A 16145-nucleotide genomic window follows, 5' to 3' on the forward strand; every position below is an offset into this window, starting at 1 on the left:
TTAAGTCATGTTTTATTTCAACTAGTACTTAATGCTGTCTCGTCCATCATCAGTGCAGTGTTGTGCTGGACATTTTGGGAACAAATTTATTTTTATTATCCCCTTTAAAAATAATATGTTGGACAGGAAATGGATAAAATAGCATAGAATTAGCATTGGATGTAAATAAAATGTGACGTTGATTAAATAGTTCATGATTTCAACATAAATTAAAGATATTTTGATTCGCAGAATCATTCTCCCACTGTGGTCTAGTTCAGCTTCAGGAACTCGCACGTGGTCCTGGACCAGACTCCAGCATGCAGAGGCTGAGTGAAGCTGGTCTGGACTCTGCAGAGGAGCGTCATGGATTCAGACAAGCTGTAGAAGGACAGAAGACCAGCACAGTGATCCAGGTACACTCCCACTCTGGACGACGGAACACTTGACAGCAAAGGTGTTTCATAGCGTAAAGACCAGGAATTGTCATTGACTCCAAGTCTACTTTCTTCTCCTGATCTGCTGATGGTCTTGTATGCGACTGCTACTTCAACCTCTCCTGTGCCCTCCACCTCCCAGTAACAACGTCCGGTCAGAGCCTCTTTACTCAGAACCTGAGGATGATCCGTGAATCTATCTGGATGATGAGGAGGAGACTGAGCCTCGGCCATAAAGGTCACTCTCCTGTTTCCTTCAGACAGCAACAGCCCAGAGTGCGCAGCGTTTGGATCCAGAGTGATGTCTCGAGAGTATCTGAGGAACTGAGCTCTTGTCTCTAGAGACAGCATCACTGTGCATTTGGTCCACGTGTGTCTCAGAATGTCTTGGAGTCTGTCTCTGGCTGACATGGCTTCTAGCACTTCCTCAAAGCAGACACGAGGACGTACGTGAGTCGAGGAGGAGAGTGTGTCTTCACTGACCCTTGAGAGTGAGGATGAGCTCTGAAGAAACATTGTGTAGCTGTCTGTTTGTAACAGCTGCTGCAGCTCAGCATCTTTCTTCTTCAGCTCAGCAATCTCCAGCTCCAGCTGCTCCTGGAGTCCTCGGATTTGAGCTGCTTCAGTCTGCTGCCGGGATCTGATCTGCTGTTCCACATTCGGCATTCTCCTCCTGATGTTCAGCTGGCTGAAGATCTGACTGTCCCTCACTGCTCTATCAGCAGAGATGATGATGTTCTTCTCCTCCTGCTGAAGCAGCCTCATATCCTCTTCTCTCTCCTGAATCCTCTGCTGGATCCTTCCTCGACACTGATCCATGTCTTTCTCTCGCTCTCTTCTCTCCGCTGCAGCTGAGACGATGTTGTGGTCTTTGTGATGGTCCACAGCACAGAGAGAACAGATGACTTGCCGATCAGTACGACAGAACTGCTTCTTCACATCATTGTGCTGGGAGCAGATCATCTCCTGGAGCTGTTTGGATGGGTGGATCAATTTGTGCGTCCTGAAGGCCGGCCCTTCCAAATGAGGCAAGAGATGTTGGTGACAGTAGGACACCAGGCACACCAGACAGGACTTGAGGGCCTTCAGCTTCCTCCCAATGCATGAGTCACAGGCCACATCTTCAGGTCCAGCATAGCAGAGGTCAGCAGCTTGGTGTCCAGTCTTCTTCAGTTCCTCCACTAACTGCGCTAACACGATGTTCTTCTGCAGGAGAGGCCTTGGTGTGAAGGACTGTCTGCACTGTGGACACTTGTTGATATCCCTATCCCTATCAGGTCAGCAAGACGTAGGTCTCTGATCTTGACTTCAGACTGTCCTGGAAATCTCACTCCAGGCCTGTGAGGCTGTGCGCAAAAGGCGACGGGAGACCTGCTTCCTCAGGTGTGTGCAGCAAGATGATCCAGTCTGTTGTTACTGAAGCAGCATCTGTGAGGAGGTGAGTCAGTGGTGGAGAGCAGGTCCCTCAACAAGCTCCTCTCCATCATTGACAATCTGGACCACCCACTCCACCACACAGTGGAGAAACAACCGAGCAGGTTCACCTTCAGACTGCATTCTATTCAGCTGTGTTTTACCTGTTTTGGTATTCCAGCTGGTCCACCTAAGATAGTGATGAAAGGAGTACGGTTGTAGATGTGCTCCAGAGTCAAGCTGCGAAAGCGATTCAGTGAAGTGACAATGTCGTCACATCCAGCTTCTGAGCAACAGCTGGACTCCCTGCGGAGGGCAACACGAGTGGGACGACGCCCACATTTGTCTTCTTGCTTGTCTGAAAACACACTTTAGGAGGAAACCAGAGGTTCATTTTTTTCCACCCCCCCCCCACTCAAGCAAAGTGAAGTAAGGATAAAAGGAACAAAATGGTGGTCAGGCCAGCAATGTCGTATGGTTTGGAAACAGAAACACTGAGGCAGAGCTGGAGGGGGCAGAGATGAAGATGCTGAGGTTCTCTCTTGGAGTGACTAGGATGGATCAGGAAACAGTAGATCAGAGGGACAGCACATCTGAGGTGTTAAGGAGACAAAGTCAGAGAGGCTAGTTGGAGATGGTTTGGACATGTACAGAGGAGAGAGAGCCAGTACATTAGTAGGAAGATGTTGGGGTTGGAACTGCCAGGCAGAAGGTGGAGAGGAAGGCCAAAGAGGAGGTTTATGGAGGTGGTGAAGGAGGACATGAGGTTTGAGAGAAGAGGAAGCAGAGGACAGGGTGAAATGGAGGAGGATGGTCCACTGTGGCCACCTGAAGGGAGAAGCTGAAGGAAAAGAAGAAGAAGAAGCCCCATGATTTGCTGAAATTACTTCCAATTCTAGATAATAGGATGCTTTAGAGTTGCTTTTATCTTCTCATTGCATCTGATTATATGATTGTCCCCGACTCAAATTGTAATCAGAGCACTTAATTGGTTGACTTGCTCCACAATGAGTGATTTATAATTGATTAATTCCAAGGGTTAATTTAAGTTCCAGTGTGGGATGCTTTCCTTTGTGGTGGTTTATGTGATATCAGATTACAGAGCTGCAAAGCTCTTTGGTCCAAACACATGCACCACTTCCTGTTAGCTTGTTGTGGCTGCTGAGGGCTCCGTGCAGGTGGGTGAGGGAGAAACGTGACCACAGTAAGAGCTTCAGAGTTGACTTTATTTTAGGTTTTGCTTGGACAATAGTTCCGTTGTTTGACTCTAACATGGAGTCTGCTGATCAAAATCAAACAGCTCTGCCTCTTTCTCTTTCCAGAAGGCAAAGCTGCGGTCAATATATTTACAAATGTCCTCATTGTTAAGACAGGAGACATCGGCGCCGTCTGCTTCCGTGGCGGCGGATTGAAGGACGACTTGAGGCTTTGAATGGGCGAGAAGAGAGGACGGCAAGGGTGGGCAGCGAAGTGGTCCCTTGCTCCCAAAGAAATTGACTTTGATGTCCTCAAAGCCGTCGCTCCACTGTCGCCTCCCAGCTCGGATTTCTCGCAGAACAGTCTTGTGAAAATCTCGCACAGTCTCCCAGGAGAAACTACCGACATGGTCGAACACCTCAAAGCAGAGCAGGTGTCTCATCTTCCTCTCCTGCGGCGAGAGTTCTTGCTCTAAGATGTGGAAGTAGCCAAGCATGAAGAGGTCTAGAGTCAAGCTGTCATGGGTCATTGGAGCACCGTCGACATCAGGCAGGAACTGCTCTGGGGAGTATATCACCACAGGCGACCTACAGAGTGCTGTGGTTGATTTTGGAGCCCTTGTCTGCGATAGTTTATTTTTCCAAGAGGTCAGCATCTTTTGCACTGCCCTTGTCTTGAAGCAGAAAAGAAACATGGCGGGAATTGTGTGTCCTGGTGACGCCATCTCCTCCTTCTGCTTTGCCGCCCTCAGCGAAATGGCATAGGCAGATTTCTTCCAGTGACTCAGGAACAACACCACGATACGCTCTTTCCTCAAACTTGTGGTCTCCATCACTCGCTTTTTAGGAGATTGTATGTCATTTTTACGGGTGTTCTTGTTGACATCCATTCCTCGCGCTCCGTTGACCACCCCAGCGAAGGGGTAGATAGCACCGATTTGACCTTCAAAGTTGGATCTGAGTTTCTGGACTGACACACCAGACTGCTGAATCTCTCTCTCCACCATTTCTCTCTGGGCTTTGCTGTAACTGTTACTCTCCAAACGATGGCTGAAAGCAGAGGCCATACCTATTTGAGGTATCCGAAATCCACATGACATATCATTAGCCGCCTCTTTTACCACAGCCTGGCCCTTCGGAAGCATTAAACCGTCCCGTGCTCCTTGCCACTCAGCCGCGACCTCCCCTCCACCTTTATCCTTTGATGTCAGATTAGCCACCAAAGCTGACATGCCTCTGACTATCTCTGAGACGCGGCTGCACCAGGCTGGCAGTGTCAACCGGCCCTCGGAGTCCATCTGCTGCAGCAGCTCCTTATTGAGGGAAATGTTCAGGATAGGATCCGGCAGAATGGCTCGGAGTTCCTCAGTCAGTCTGGTCAGCTCCAGCTCGCAAGCTTCATAGCGCTTCTGTAGTGACAGTGACTCAATCTGCCGCTGGAGATACACCAAGTCGTCTTCGGTTAAAAGCTCTCCGTACGGTCCCAGGACGGCATTATGAACTCGGGAGTATTTCCAGCCGTCCACGCTGTAGCTGGCAGCCGTGTCCTGTCGGAAATGTCAAACATTTATATTCAGATGTTTTCACAAGGCAGCAATAGAACTTTCTGTTACTACTTTGTTTGACAACCATGCAACAGCACCACTTCGGGAATTGAACGGGTAACCTGAATCAAGGGTGTGTTGTGATGTTTTCTGAGGATCAAAAGTGCATCCACCATGACCAGCATGGAAAAACAACAGGTTGACTACCAGTCTCCTTTGGTCTTCCTCATCCTGCAGCCGAAGCTTCAGCTGTCGAACCATCACTTGGCGCTTCCACTCTGCTATGGGGCGACCAGCCTCATCATGTGTGGGGACCAGGGAATCAACATCCGCTAAAACAGCGTCGATGATCGGCACCTCTTCCACAGTTTCCTCAGCATCAGGCTTCTGGAAGACAAATCCAGTATTACCTTTCCAACCTATAAGTTTGTAATATGTGCTTGTGCTCCACCGTCCTATAATAAATGAAACCAGAGTAGTGCTATGATGTTCAGTAAAAGGCCACCAGATGCCGCCATGTGATCCTAGATGAGACGTTTGCTGAATAATTTTAAATTCGTTATCAGTTTAGTAGTTTTAGTAGTTATTTTCCTGTTTGTAATTCAAAATTCAAGACATTGTACATAAATTAATATGGTGATTTTTATTAACACCTTATGATGGACAAGTTGCAGATATAGTTGCATCCATATTTATCTTCCATAAAATCCTAAAAATGTCCTCGATTTGATATTAGAAATGACATTTTGGCAATTCAATTGGAGACTCGTTGAATTTAAACAAGTATTTCATAGTTCCTTTACCACCGTATGGTGATAAATTTCACCCCATAATGACACTAGCAAGTAGACTTTGTTGTATATATAATTCTTTTCACTTCACATTACAGTTAATAAGATGTTTAAATTTATTAACCATATAGTTTTGTACCAAGGGTATCATTTAAAATTTTGAGATTAATGTATATTTGATTAAAAAAAGTAATTAATGAATATATAAAATAATATATAAAATTATCCATAACTTTTTTTGAGTGCCTGTAAATATCTGATCTGGTGGACTACATATTTTAACCTTACTACTCAACACGTAAAATAAAATATGATTGTGTGTCCTCTTACGGCTTGTCCTGTAAAGACAGCTGTGATGCCGGCCTGACGGAGAGATTTGATGGACTTCATGTCAGACAGAAGGCGCACGTCCCTCTCTGGAACTTTCAGATGGTTGAATGATGTCACCACTGTCAACACAAAAACCTGAATTAATATAAATACATCACATTCCACATTCAATTAAATTCATGGTTGTTTCTTTCGAGCCAATGTGCACAACAACTACATCAAATAAACAACTTATTTTTCAGTTCTTTTTTGTTTATTCCTTTATTTTTGTCATATTTCCTTGCGTGATTTAAAGACGTGTGATTTAAAAAATAAAATAAAATAAAATATGAATGTGGATGAAGGGACCATCACCTGACGACGCCATCTGGATGTGCTGTATGGTTCCAGGGGTGTGGGGTTTGGAGATGAGCGTCACATTGGAGGACGGCGCAGGAGGTGCATCTGAGAGTCGAGGCAAAGGAAGCACCTCCTTCACAGGCTGCTGGGAACACAAAGCAGGACTGAGTCTCAGTTAAAGAGACAGTCTTCAAACATCCAAACAGACTCTGATGTATCTGCACCGCAACAGTATTCAGGTCACCTTGTTTGTCTCCATGCTGGATTCTTTTCATACACCGAGGTCTTGAAGGAAGCAGGTTCTCGTCTTACTTTAAGGGATGGAGGCGACAACAGCAGAAGAACACACACTTAAGATCCGTCTCTCATTCAAACAGATTCTAGTAGTGAAACTGGAAGCCTGTAAAGTGAATGTAGCGTATCCCACACGTAGAGCCAGAGAAAGCGTGTGAATAGTTTGGTGACATGATATGCTGCTTCAGGTAACCGGGATGATTCACGCAATTCAAGCGACACGGTATTTGATATCCAAACTACAAGCAGAGCCATTAAATTTGTGACCCGGTAAATACACAAACAAGACGCTGCGGCAGAGTTTGTTTGACTCCACCATGGTATCAAAAGAAGTCGATAAAAAGAGAAAAAAAAATCAGATCACATGACCTTGCAATGACAGTGGGAGTTCAGAGTTCAAAGCGCCAATGAAGTTATGAATATTATAACAATAATAGTATAATAACGTTCTAAGTATTGCTTGTCTGTTTTTGTGTCTCTAATAAGACATAAAATATGAAAGTAATGTTACACAGAAGACTCAATAATACAGCATGAGAGTATCAACCAACATGAATTAGAACATTAAAGAACAGAACATTTTACATATAACAGAAAGAATAGCACATCTGCCTTCATAGTAAAAGGACCAACTAACTTCCCAGAAGTTAGTCAGCAATAGTGTCTCAGGCTGAGACAACATCCAGGTGTAATGTATTGCAACATAAACAACATAAAGCAACTAAGAAAATGAGAAAGCATAATTACAGTGTAATAATTTATCCCAATGTTTCCGCTTAAACATTCAAACCTAGAAATGTTTTCACATGAAAGCAACTACTTACGGTTCAGTTGTGACAATGGGAAGGTCGACCCAATTACAAATAGTAAACGTCAAATATTTTCGGAGTATATTTACTGCGTCTCCAGTCCGGAGCTGCCCGTGGACACCAGGACCAGGAGCAGCATCATCTGGACCCAGAGCTCACATGGTGGTCCTTCTGACAGTGCATAATTAAACAGGATGGATTGAGTGACCTGCCCTTGGAAGTATAGACAGAACACAATGTCAATGTATAGGATATACTGTACTGTTCACCGCAGTCAGTGTCAGTGTGTGTTCTCAAATTTGATGCATGATAATGATATTGCATCCAGTATTATGATGAAATTCAAATTATTCCCAAACACACATCAACAAAGATGAAAAGGAACAGGGCATAGTTAAAATGACAGCTCAGAATTTATGGTTAAAATAATGTTAAATATCTACTGAACTATTTGGAGATGGACGTCAGTCACTCAGTGCGGGGTCTTTGGATCACGACACGTGTGTCTGGTATTAGATCAGTGTGACCCGCGCCGCTCAGAACATGCAGCACACATAATCAATAATAGAAGGCTGAAGAAATGCAGCGGAACAACCTCACGTGTCACGCAGCAAAACGGTTCGATATCAAACCAATACAAGCTTTTTCACATGAGAGAACATGAAAATTATGAACAGAACGTCTGGCTGCAAAGACAGATCAGTTTTATTTACTTATTATTGAATGTAAACTTTTTTGTGGGGTGACAGTATGCACTATATCTCGTGAATCGCAGTTAGATTGGGTCTAAGAGCAGGCGGTTTCTGGGTGAATATATCAACATTTATCATGCTGTCAAGGACCAAGGTTGTCACAGTTCCTGTTTACCGTCTGAAGAGGATCTATGAATGAGGGAGCACCAACCCACGTCATCATGTGTTCAACACTTTTTTGTTTCTGAGCAGCTTTCAAAGATCTCAAGGTCACCGTTCGATGAAGACAATGTAAGAGCAGATAAAAGACATATATATATATATGAAGGATTATGGATATGATATGGGATCAGATATGAAGGCCACCATCAACAGAATAAAATGAGTCAAATACAATGTTTTGAAATATTGTGAAGTCTGAGTTGCCGGTATCAAGTGGGGGCGATAGGATCACAGGGCGCGCTGGGAAGGGGCATATGTTCCATGGGCGAACATCAAAAATGGATCACTGTCCTTGAGGTTCCTCTATTGTGGAAGTGGCGTCTTGAATGCTTTTTTTTTTTTTTGGTAGAAACAATTGCAATATATTCTGTAACATTTTTCAGTAACCAATTCCAGGCATACAAAATGTGATGTCACAACCAAACCATCCATTCAGGATGTGCACGTTATGAAGCAACTAGCTCTTTCACACCGATGTTCAGGTGTACAGATTCAATTGACATTTGATCATTTGAGTTAAAAATGCATTAAATCACAATTTAATTTAAAAACTCCAATTTCATGGGGTTTTTAAATCCCATTTTCACAAAAAAAAAACTGCCAAAATTAGCATTAGCATTGCAGAACATGCAATATGCAACACAAGGACAATTCAGCTCCAGTCAAATTTCTCTAAAAATACAAAACACGTACAACTGACGGACCAAAACAGCCAGCAGCACAGCATGAAGGAGGTTCCTTCTTGAAAGAGAAAGATCAAGATTCAGCTCAGTGATCCACTTTAGCTGTGAATTTTCATCTGAACATCCATGCTAGGTTGTTAAGCAGTGGATTCCAAATGGAGTAAACCTTTAGGTCCTGAATAAATGATGTCAGGGAAAGAAGAAAAGTAAATCTCACACATCTCTAGAAGCACAACAGTAAGGAAAAGGGAAAATAACTGCAGATGTGAAAGTCTTTAATGTTTGGTCAGGGGTTAGTCTCAACAATGAAAGGGTAGAAAGTTCACCTCTGGAATGTATTCCCACTCACATATTTGCAGCTCCCATGACAAACATTGATGGTAACCTTACAGATAGATCCACTTTCTCTCTGGCTAGTTCATTTCCCAACAGAGCTTACACACAGTTAAATAAACAAAGCCAGGTAGCTGTGCAAAAATACAAAACTCCATCAATGATAGCTAAAAAAAAAAAATCTTCAATTGAAAAATGAGGTACGGTAGCGCGTCAAAAGTGCATGCTGTAAACGTTTCTAGATGACACATGCCTTTTTTTTTTTTAAATCAAACATGATTTTTTTTATTCAAAAGATAAATAAAATTAAAACACAAAATACTTGGCATTTACAAGGATTGAATTTGGCAAAAAGATTATTCACATGTGCTAATGTTCAGGTCTGATACTCCAAAAGGACATGGGCCGAGTCCACTGAAGGTTGAAAAAAATTAAATATCGGTGAACAATGAGCACCAGTCCTCAATCGGTGTGTCACATGGTGCCACAGTAGCCAACGATGAGATCCTGGCAAAACACATAATGCCATTAAAATCCCCGAAAGAGTGAGTACAATAAAAAAAACTAAATACAGTGTAAAAGTAGTATAGTGGAGTGTGTGCTGTTCCATTATGCTACAGTTTCAGTGAATTATGTTTCATATGACCCTTCCTTGCGTTTGCCTGCCCCTTCCCAGAGTTTGCTTGGTTAGATTTCCTTTACTTTCCCCGCGATGATTTTTCCGTTACTGTGTTGGTGCTGCGGTATGTGCCCGTTCTCCTGGTGCTTCCCATTAGCCACCACATGAACAGGTTCGGTGGCACTCCCATTCTTTGTCAAGTCTGTCGCAGGGAGCCGCCGTCCCTTAATGTAGGCCTGCACCCAGAAATTGGAAAACAGCAGGAAGAAGAAGGCGCCGTACATCCAGATCATGTGGATCCACAACGGGACTTGGTAGTCACACTTTTCCATGAAGTAGTACTGGCTGATGTGGACAGAGACCAGGATGAACTGCGTCTGCAGACAATGGGAAATCACGTTCAAGAAACAAGTGGTGGCTTGGTGAGATATTTGAAAGGGGAAACTTTGTCGTACCAGTTGGATGGCAGTCATGTACTTCTTCCACCACAGGTACTTTTGAAAGCGAGGTCCAGCCGCAGACAGTCCGTAGTAAAAGTACATGATGACGTGGACGGTAGCGTTCACCATGGCGTGGAAGGAGCCCATCCCTCCAGCTAAAATCATTTTCATGTTTATTAGTTTAACAATGCTCCAAATAAAACTTTAGGCATGTTGGGTTGGTGGCACCACGACTCAACAGATTTTCAGGGAATGTCACAACTGCATCGAGGAAGAAGTGATTTTCAGGGCTGAAAGGCATCACCGTCCGGCTCCAAGAACTTCTTAATGGATTCTTTATTGTTTACTAGTGATGGGTAAATGAAGTATCAGGAAACAGTGGGGGTTGATGAAACAGTGTCCTAATTTTCAGATGCCACTAGATGGCGCTCTTGGTTTAGAAATAATATGGGGTTTCATTGAATTTGTTGTTCAAGTCCAAACATTTTACAGTAGACAGCACCATCTGGTGGCCTCTGAAAACCAGGTCACCGGTTCATGAAACTGCATCAACCCTTCACTGTTCACTGCTCGCCAACTTTGACTTTGAAGCTTCTTATTAACAAATAATGTATAGAATAATTGGCAAAAAAGAAGACATCAGTTGAGTGACCTTATAGCTGGGCAGAGGTCTAAGCACTCTGGGTACTTCTATTGTTATTCATTTATTTTGCATTTTGTCTCCTAAAATACACATTTTCTTTTTCATTGTTTTACTGTCATTAAACAATGTTGTAAGACAAAATGACAACAAAAAGATATATCTTTAACATCTTGCCTGGTTTCAAATCTGTACACTCATAATACTTAAATTTTGTTAAAAAAAAAAAAAGAAAAAGTTTATATATATATATATATATATATATATATATATATATATATATATACATATAATTTGCCAATGACGTCACTGCATCTGCTGCTTATGAATTTTGACTATTTTGATAATATATATATCGAAAATGTAATGAAATCATTTTCAATCTTTGGTGTAAATAAGGATTAAATGACTGTAAATGAAACTATTAAATGGAAAATGTATGTTAAAAAACTATTACTATTATATATATTGTGTATATATATATATGTATTGTATATATATTGTATATATCTTATTGTTATTAATAATAATAATAATTAATTATTACAGTGATATTCCCCAAAAAAAAAAAGAAAAAAAAAACATCAGCTGTACTCACCTGGAGTGAGGGTGATGCCCCACCACCATGTCCAGGGCATGAAGGAGTGATGGAAAACATGAAGGAAGGTGATCTGGTTCTGTTTTTTCCTCAGGACAAAGAAAACCTACAACACAAACAGCTGAGCTGTAGTTATTCATTAGCATTAAAAAGATCTCAAAGATTCTTTCAGTAAACGCGTCTTACCGTGTCCAGGAGTTCAATGTATTTTGAGAAGTAAAACAACCATCCTACATGAATCATCTGTTGGAGAGAGTCAAAATCATCATCACAGGTTTATGGAGCAGATGCTGATCATGTTAGTCTGACACTTGTGGTTTTAGATAACTAAGCGGCCTATTGACCGTGAGGCACGTGCGCTGGAATCCAACATCTCCAAGTCAGATATGACAGTATAGTTCTGAGTATTGACTGATGAATGGGTTATTGTCTCCCTCCCAAGCATCTCCCAGAAGAGCTCAGCATACCTCAAATAATCTACATTTTTATGCCTACATTTTTTGAGTGTCTGTTGCAGGCTTCACCATGGAATAAGGCTTTTCTGGAAATGCAATTTTCAAACACATGTTTACCCACAACACTGCAGCAGCAGCAGCAATATTGTTGTGTCCTAGCTCAGGAGGCCAGTCGGTTCTGTCACGAGGAGAGGTTCATGACCATGATAATGGAGGATGATCAAAATAAGTTAAGGTGGAGGAGGCTGACTGACTGGGGAAACCCCCTATGAAGAAAATATTTAGTGTTGGCGCAGGACAATGTAGGTCAGTGTAGCTTTGCTGGCTAGCTTGGCTTTCTAGCTCGCTTGAAAAATCACATTACGCTTCTATCATAACTCCTGCTTGCTAATCCATCAGCAGGTCCAGCAGGTTCGAGAGTTTATGCTGAACTTGTCCTATTGATCTCATTTTTAAAAGGCCCATTATAAATATAGACATCATGAAGAGAATATACTGGGTATACAAAGTTTTTACAATTGTTTTTTGTTATCAAAGTTTTGTTTGGTGACATATTGGTGGTCATATTTTATGAACTAAACATTAAAAACGCCTGCACCAAAATCTACAAATGATTCAAATATGAAGAACATAAGTTCCCTATAAAGCCTTAATGTAAATTATTTTTAACTGAACAAAGTGTGTATTTTTGTTTTAAGACACTCAAAATCATGTTTAAATAATTCTGTATTTGAGTGGCAGAGATGTAAACGGCAGCGCCACCTTTTCAAAGAGAGCACAAATAGAAGAAATAGCATTATAAAGATATATATACTCCACGTACAAAACTATATAGAGTATCTCTTTTGGGTCAACAATGTAAAAAGGTATTCCAGCTTAACTGTCATGTAACAATGAGACCATTAAGTCAGCTCTTGAACTCCATTTTGGATGTTCAACATAGGTGTAAAGAGAAAAGGAATGAAAAGGAATATTTCAATGGACTTACCCGAAGTGCCTGTGGGCTTGAGGAGTAGTCAATAAGGTCACATCTCCATGTAAAGGTCGTGGCCCATCCAGACATCAGAAACTGAAGAGGGACACTTGACGTCAAACATTTTGATTCAGAAGAAGCTCCTCATGTTTAGAGAATGTTGTCGCTTTACCTACCTCATAGACAATGAAGGCATTTAATAAAACCATGCTGAGGTTATAGAAAATCATCACAGTGTTCAGTTGGAATGGTTTTCGGTTGGCCATCAGCCGAGGACCGGCATACACGGAGAAGAAGACGTAAAACATAAGGATGCAGGTCATCTCTACAGGACTTTGCATCAGTGGGTAGTCCCTCACCCTGGCATCTGGAAAACATATCGTTCACTTTTCCACTGCATATATGAGATTCAGTAAGAGAGAAAATGGCGTAAACTCACCAGTCCGCAATAGTAGATAATTGTGGAATTCTAAAATGCTTGACACAGCTTGGCGCAGCATGGCGACTGCTTGTGTTGTCTGACTTTTAAACAGCCCTAAAACAGTGAGAATAAAGTCAGAATACAGAGCGTAGAAGCAGCAGTGACAGTGGTGGATGACAAGGTGACCATTAATAATAACCTGCCCACCTGCTTGCCGACAGGTTGAGCAAACAGAAGACAGCTGCATCAGATAGTTACAGGAGGCCGACAGAAGACAAATCATATTTAAAGAACTTGCCAGCTAACATAATTTTTTTTCCAAGTACATTTATTTTAACCTACAATCTGAAGCTGTGCGAATGTAGGAACAAGGAATGAATGGGAAACATTGTGAAATATTCTGCTGCCGAACAAAGGGCCAGTAGCTGACTAACAAAGCAAGTAAAACAGGTGAGGCAAAATAGTTGGGCAAAAATGCCGGCACTTAGAGCCGCCAAAATGTCTCATAAAAGTATCCAAGCTGTATGATGAGTGAGGGCAAGTGGTCATTTTTGACTTCACAAGTAAACAGAGGACAAAATATAACACTCAGGTGCAGCAACTCTCCCTTCCAGATGCATTAGCAGAAAGTGACTCACCTGCTCAAGCTCTCATTCAACAGTCAGTCCAGGAAATCAGCATACAGAGAGATCAGCTGAGGAAGCAGGTGAAGGCTGTTTCTGCTCTCGAGGCAACAGAGCCCAAGTTCACGTACAACCCAGGCACAAAGTCAGACAGAAAGCCGGGGGAGAGTGGAGGTGTGTTCAGCCACTATGACAGGAATCATTCAAGTCAATTTAAACCCTGCAGCACTACTACAAACTAGTTAGGTTTCAGAACCACACCCTGATACAATGACAGGCTCCACCTTCCTATCAACACTTGGCCTGACTGTGATTGGGCTCTCTCCTCCTGGTGGTGAAGGGGAGGCCAGGGTTAAAGAGGCCATGCCGTCGAGACTGAATGGGCTTATTGTTGTTTGCCGAAATTCAATTTGAAGACAAAATGAAGCGCATGTGAGAGCTGGATCCAGAAACACAAGGATTACCCAAAATGTTGTTGACTCATGCTAAAAAATTTTAACCCATAGCTGCATCAGACGTTTTGTGTGAGGGGACGCCATGATATTGAAACTTCAACTGGACCAAAGGTGAAACAATGAACTGACAATTTGTCATGCCCGTCCCTCCCACTGGTGAGCAGCACAAAAGGCTGGGTTCCCGTCCAACCCTTGCCACTGTGACGAGGCGTCCTGTGTCTCTGGTTTTACCTGTTCCCCGAGCACCAGTCGCGAAGGGTGTAAGTCCCCAGATCACACTTGTAATGCATAACCTGCATATAAAAAAAAGACGAGGAGAATGAAAGGAATTCAAGCACGAGAGTGTAAACCAAGCATGGTTTGATGGACGGTTTGACAGATAAGCACAAGTTTGAGTCTTGCCAAAGAGGTGGCAAGTAAACGACAGCAGTTATTGACCACACAAAAACTATTTATTAGTACACTGTGGGCACAACAGTAGATTGGTTTGATGGAACATAAATGTATCTAATTTCTATAAAAAAATAAATAAATAATAAAATAAATAAAACATACATAATTCCTTTATCTCAAGCTGAAAATTAACTAACATATTCGCTGGAATATGGTCCGAGCAGCCATTGCATTCACAGCCAGTCACCATGAATTGTGGCAATGATAAAAATGAAGATAGATAAGACGAAAAATAATATTACAGGCAATATAGCCACTGTTGAACCAGATGCTCTGCCAGCATGTGATGCACACATGTGAAACTGACGACTCAATACAGGCCTAATAACAGCACCGAGCTTCTACTCAACACCAAAACAACTTGACATTGTTTCACAAGATTGATCCATTTAACTCAGTAACATACACACGCACGGCATTTGGAAAACACCTCGTGGCTTCAGTTATACAAATTTGAGAGCCGCTTGAGATATGCCCATGAACTAGCTGAGTCAGCACGCATGAATGCGATGCGTGTTTTTCAGTATGAAGACAGATGTAGGAAAAGTTTTGACAGGTCGCTCTGTCGTCAGCCACATAAATTCCCCATTTGGTGACGCTCACGATACTGGTATCTGGTTATCATTAGAACCAGGAGTGAACAGACTAGATTTAAATGATGTTCTTTCTCAACATTAAAATGAAGTTTGTAAAATACTTCGATGTTGTATGACAAACATCTGTTATGGAAACAAGATCAGTATGTTTATTTACTTATTTATCACCTGCCAGGGCGGGAATACATGTATTAATGTTTTCTGAAGTGTATATCTTGTTCCAATAAACAATCAGTCACATGCAACAAAGAAGGCATGAGCTCAGGAATGTTGCAGGTTTTTTGAATTGTGGAAATAGGGTTTTTGTATTTACAAATTCATTCTCTCCAAATACCAGTGTTTCTTCAAATTTTCACATTTAAAATACTAAATAAGGGCTTTCCTTCTGCTCGCAAGCCATCAGATTATAAACTTTATATAATACACAACCAAACAGGAATAAAGTACCAATCCACAAACGGTCAAAAGGTTGTCTTTATGTACTTCACAATTTCATTTTTATACACAGAACTGGAGGCGTGTCGATCAACGTAAAAATAACAAAACAGCGGTCTCTAGTGGCGAAAGTCTGCATGACACGCATTGGCAAATTATTCCTGTTCGTTTTTTTGTTATTTTTTTTGTTGCTTTTTTGAGTATCCAATTTTAAATAAACACAATAAACATATGACAAAACATAAATATCCCTGCCAGTCATATCTAACTGTCAGACGTTTATTATGTTGCATCATTTTGTAAACCGTGTCGGTATTTGTTGCATATGACGTGAGGTCTAATAACAAAGCCAACGGGCCTCCCCCGAGAAGGAAA

At 42.0% G+C, this 16145-nt stretch overlaps 3 protein-coding genes across 3 annotated transcripts; all 3 read right to left on the reverse strand.

Moving 5' to 3' along the window:
• Nucleotides 1–251: 251 nt before the first annotated feature.
• On the reverse strand, nucleotides 252–1973 carry LOC128769791 (tripartite motif-containing protein 16-like). The gene is made up of 4 exons (XM_053883774.1): nucleotides 1961–1973; nucleotides 1748–1844; nucleotides 1529–1686; nucleotides 252–1321 (listed from the first exon to the last, which is right to left on the reverse strand). Exons 1-4 carry the CDS (start codon nucleotides 1971–1973, stop codon nucleotides 252–254), a joined length of 1338 nt encoding a protein of 445 aa, XP_053739749.1.
• A 1123-nt stretch (nucleotides 1974–3096) lies between these two features.
• Nucleotides 3097–6288, reverse strand: espnlb (espin like b). The gene is made up of 6 exons (XM_053883775.1): nucleotides 6274–6288; nucleotides 6045–6174; nucleotides 5691–5809; nucleotides 4774–4956; nucleotides 4218–4572; nucleotides 3097–4139 (listed from the first exon to the last, which is right to left on the reverse strand). Exons 1-6 carry the CDS (start codon nucleotides 6286–6288, stop codon nucleotides 3097–3099), a joined length of 1845 nt encoding a protein of 614 aa, XP_053739750.1.
• A 2420-nt stretch (nucleotides 6289–8708) lies between these two features.
• Nucleotides 8709–14769, reverse strand: elovl1a (ELOVL fatty acid elongase 1a). Its single transcript, XM_053883654.1, has 8 exons — nucleotides 13847–14769; nucleotides 13227–13322; nucleotides 12964–13154; nucleotides 12803–12883; nucleotides 11546–11602; nucleotides 11360–11465; nucleotides 10137–10276; nucleotides 8709–10058 (listed from the first exon to the last, which is right to left on the reverse strand). Exons 2-8 carry the CDS (start codon nucleotides 13285–13287, stop codon nucleotides 9750–9752), a joined length of 945 nt encoding a protein of 314 aa, XP_053739629.1. The 5' UTR covers nucleotides 13288–13322; nucleotides 13847–14769; the 3' UTR covers nucleotides 8709–9749.
• Nucleotides 14770–16145: the final 1376 nt, after the last annotated feature.

Source organism: Synchiropus splendidus, chromosome 13 (genome assembly GCF_027744825.2).
Source record: "Synchiropus splendidus isolate RoL2022-P1 chromosome 13, RoL_Sspl_1.0, whole genome shotgun sequence".
Taxonomy (NCBI): domain Eukaryota; kingdom Metazoa; phylum Chordata; class Actinopteri; order Syngnathiformes; family Callionymidae; genus Synchiropus; species Synchiropus splendidus.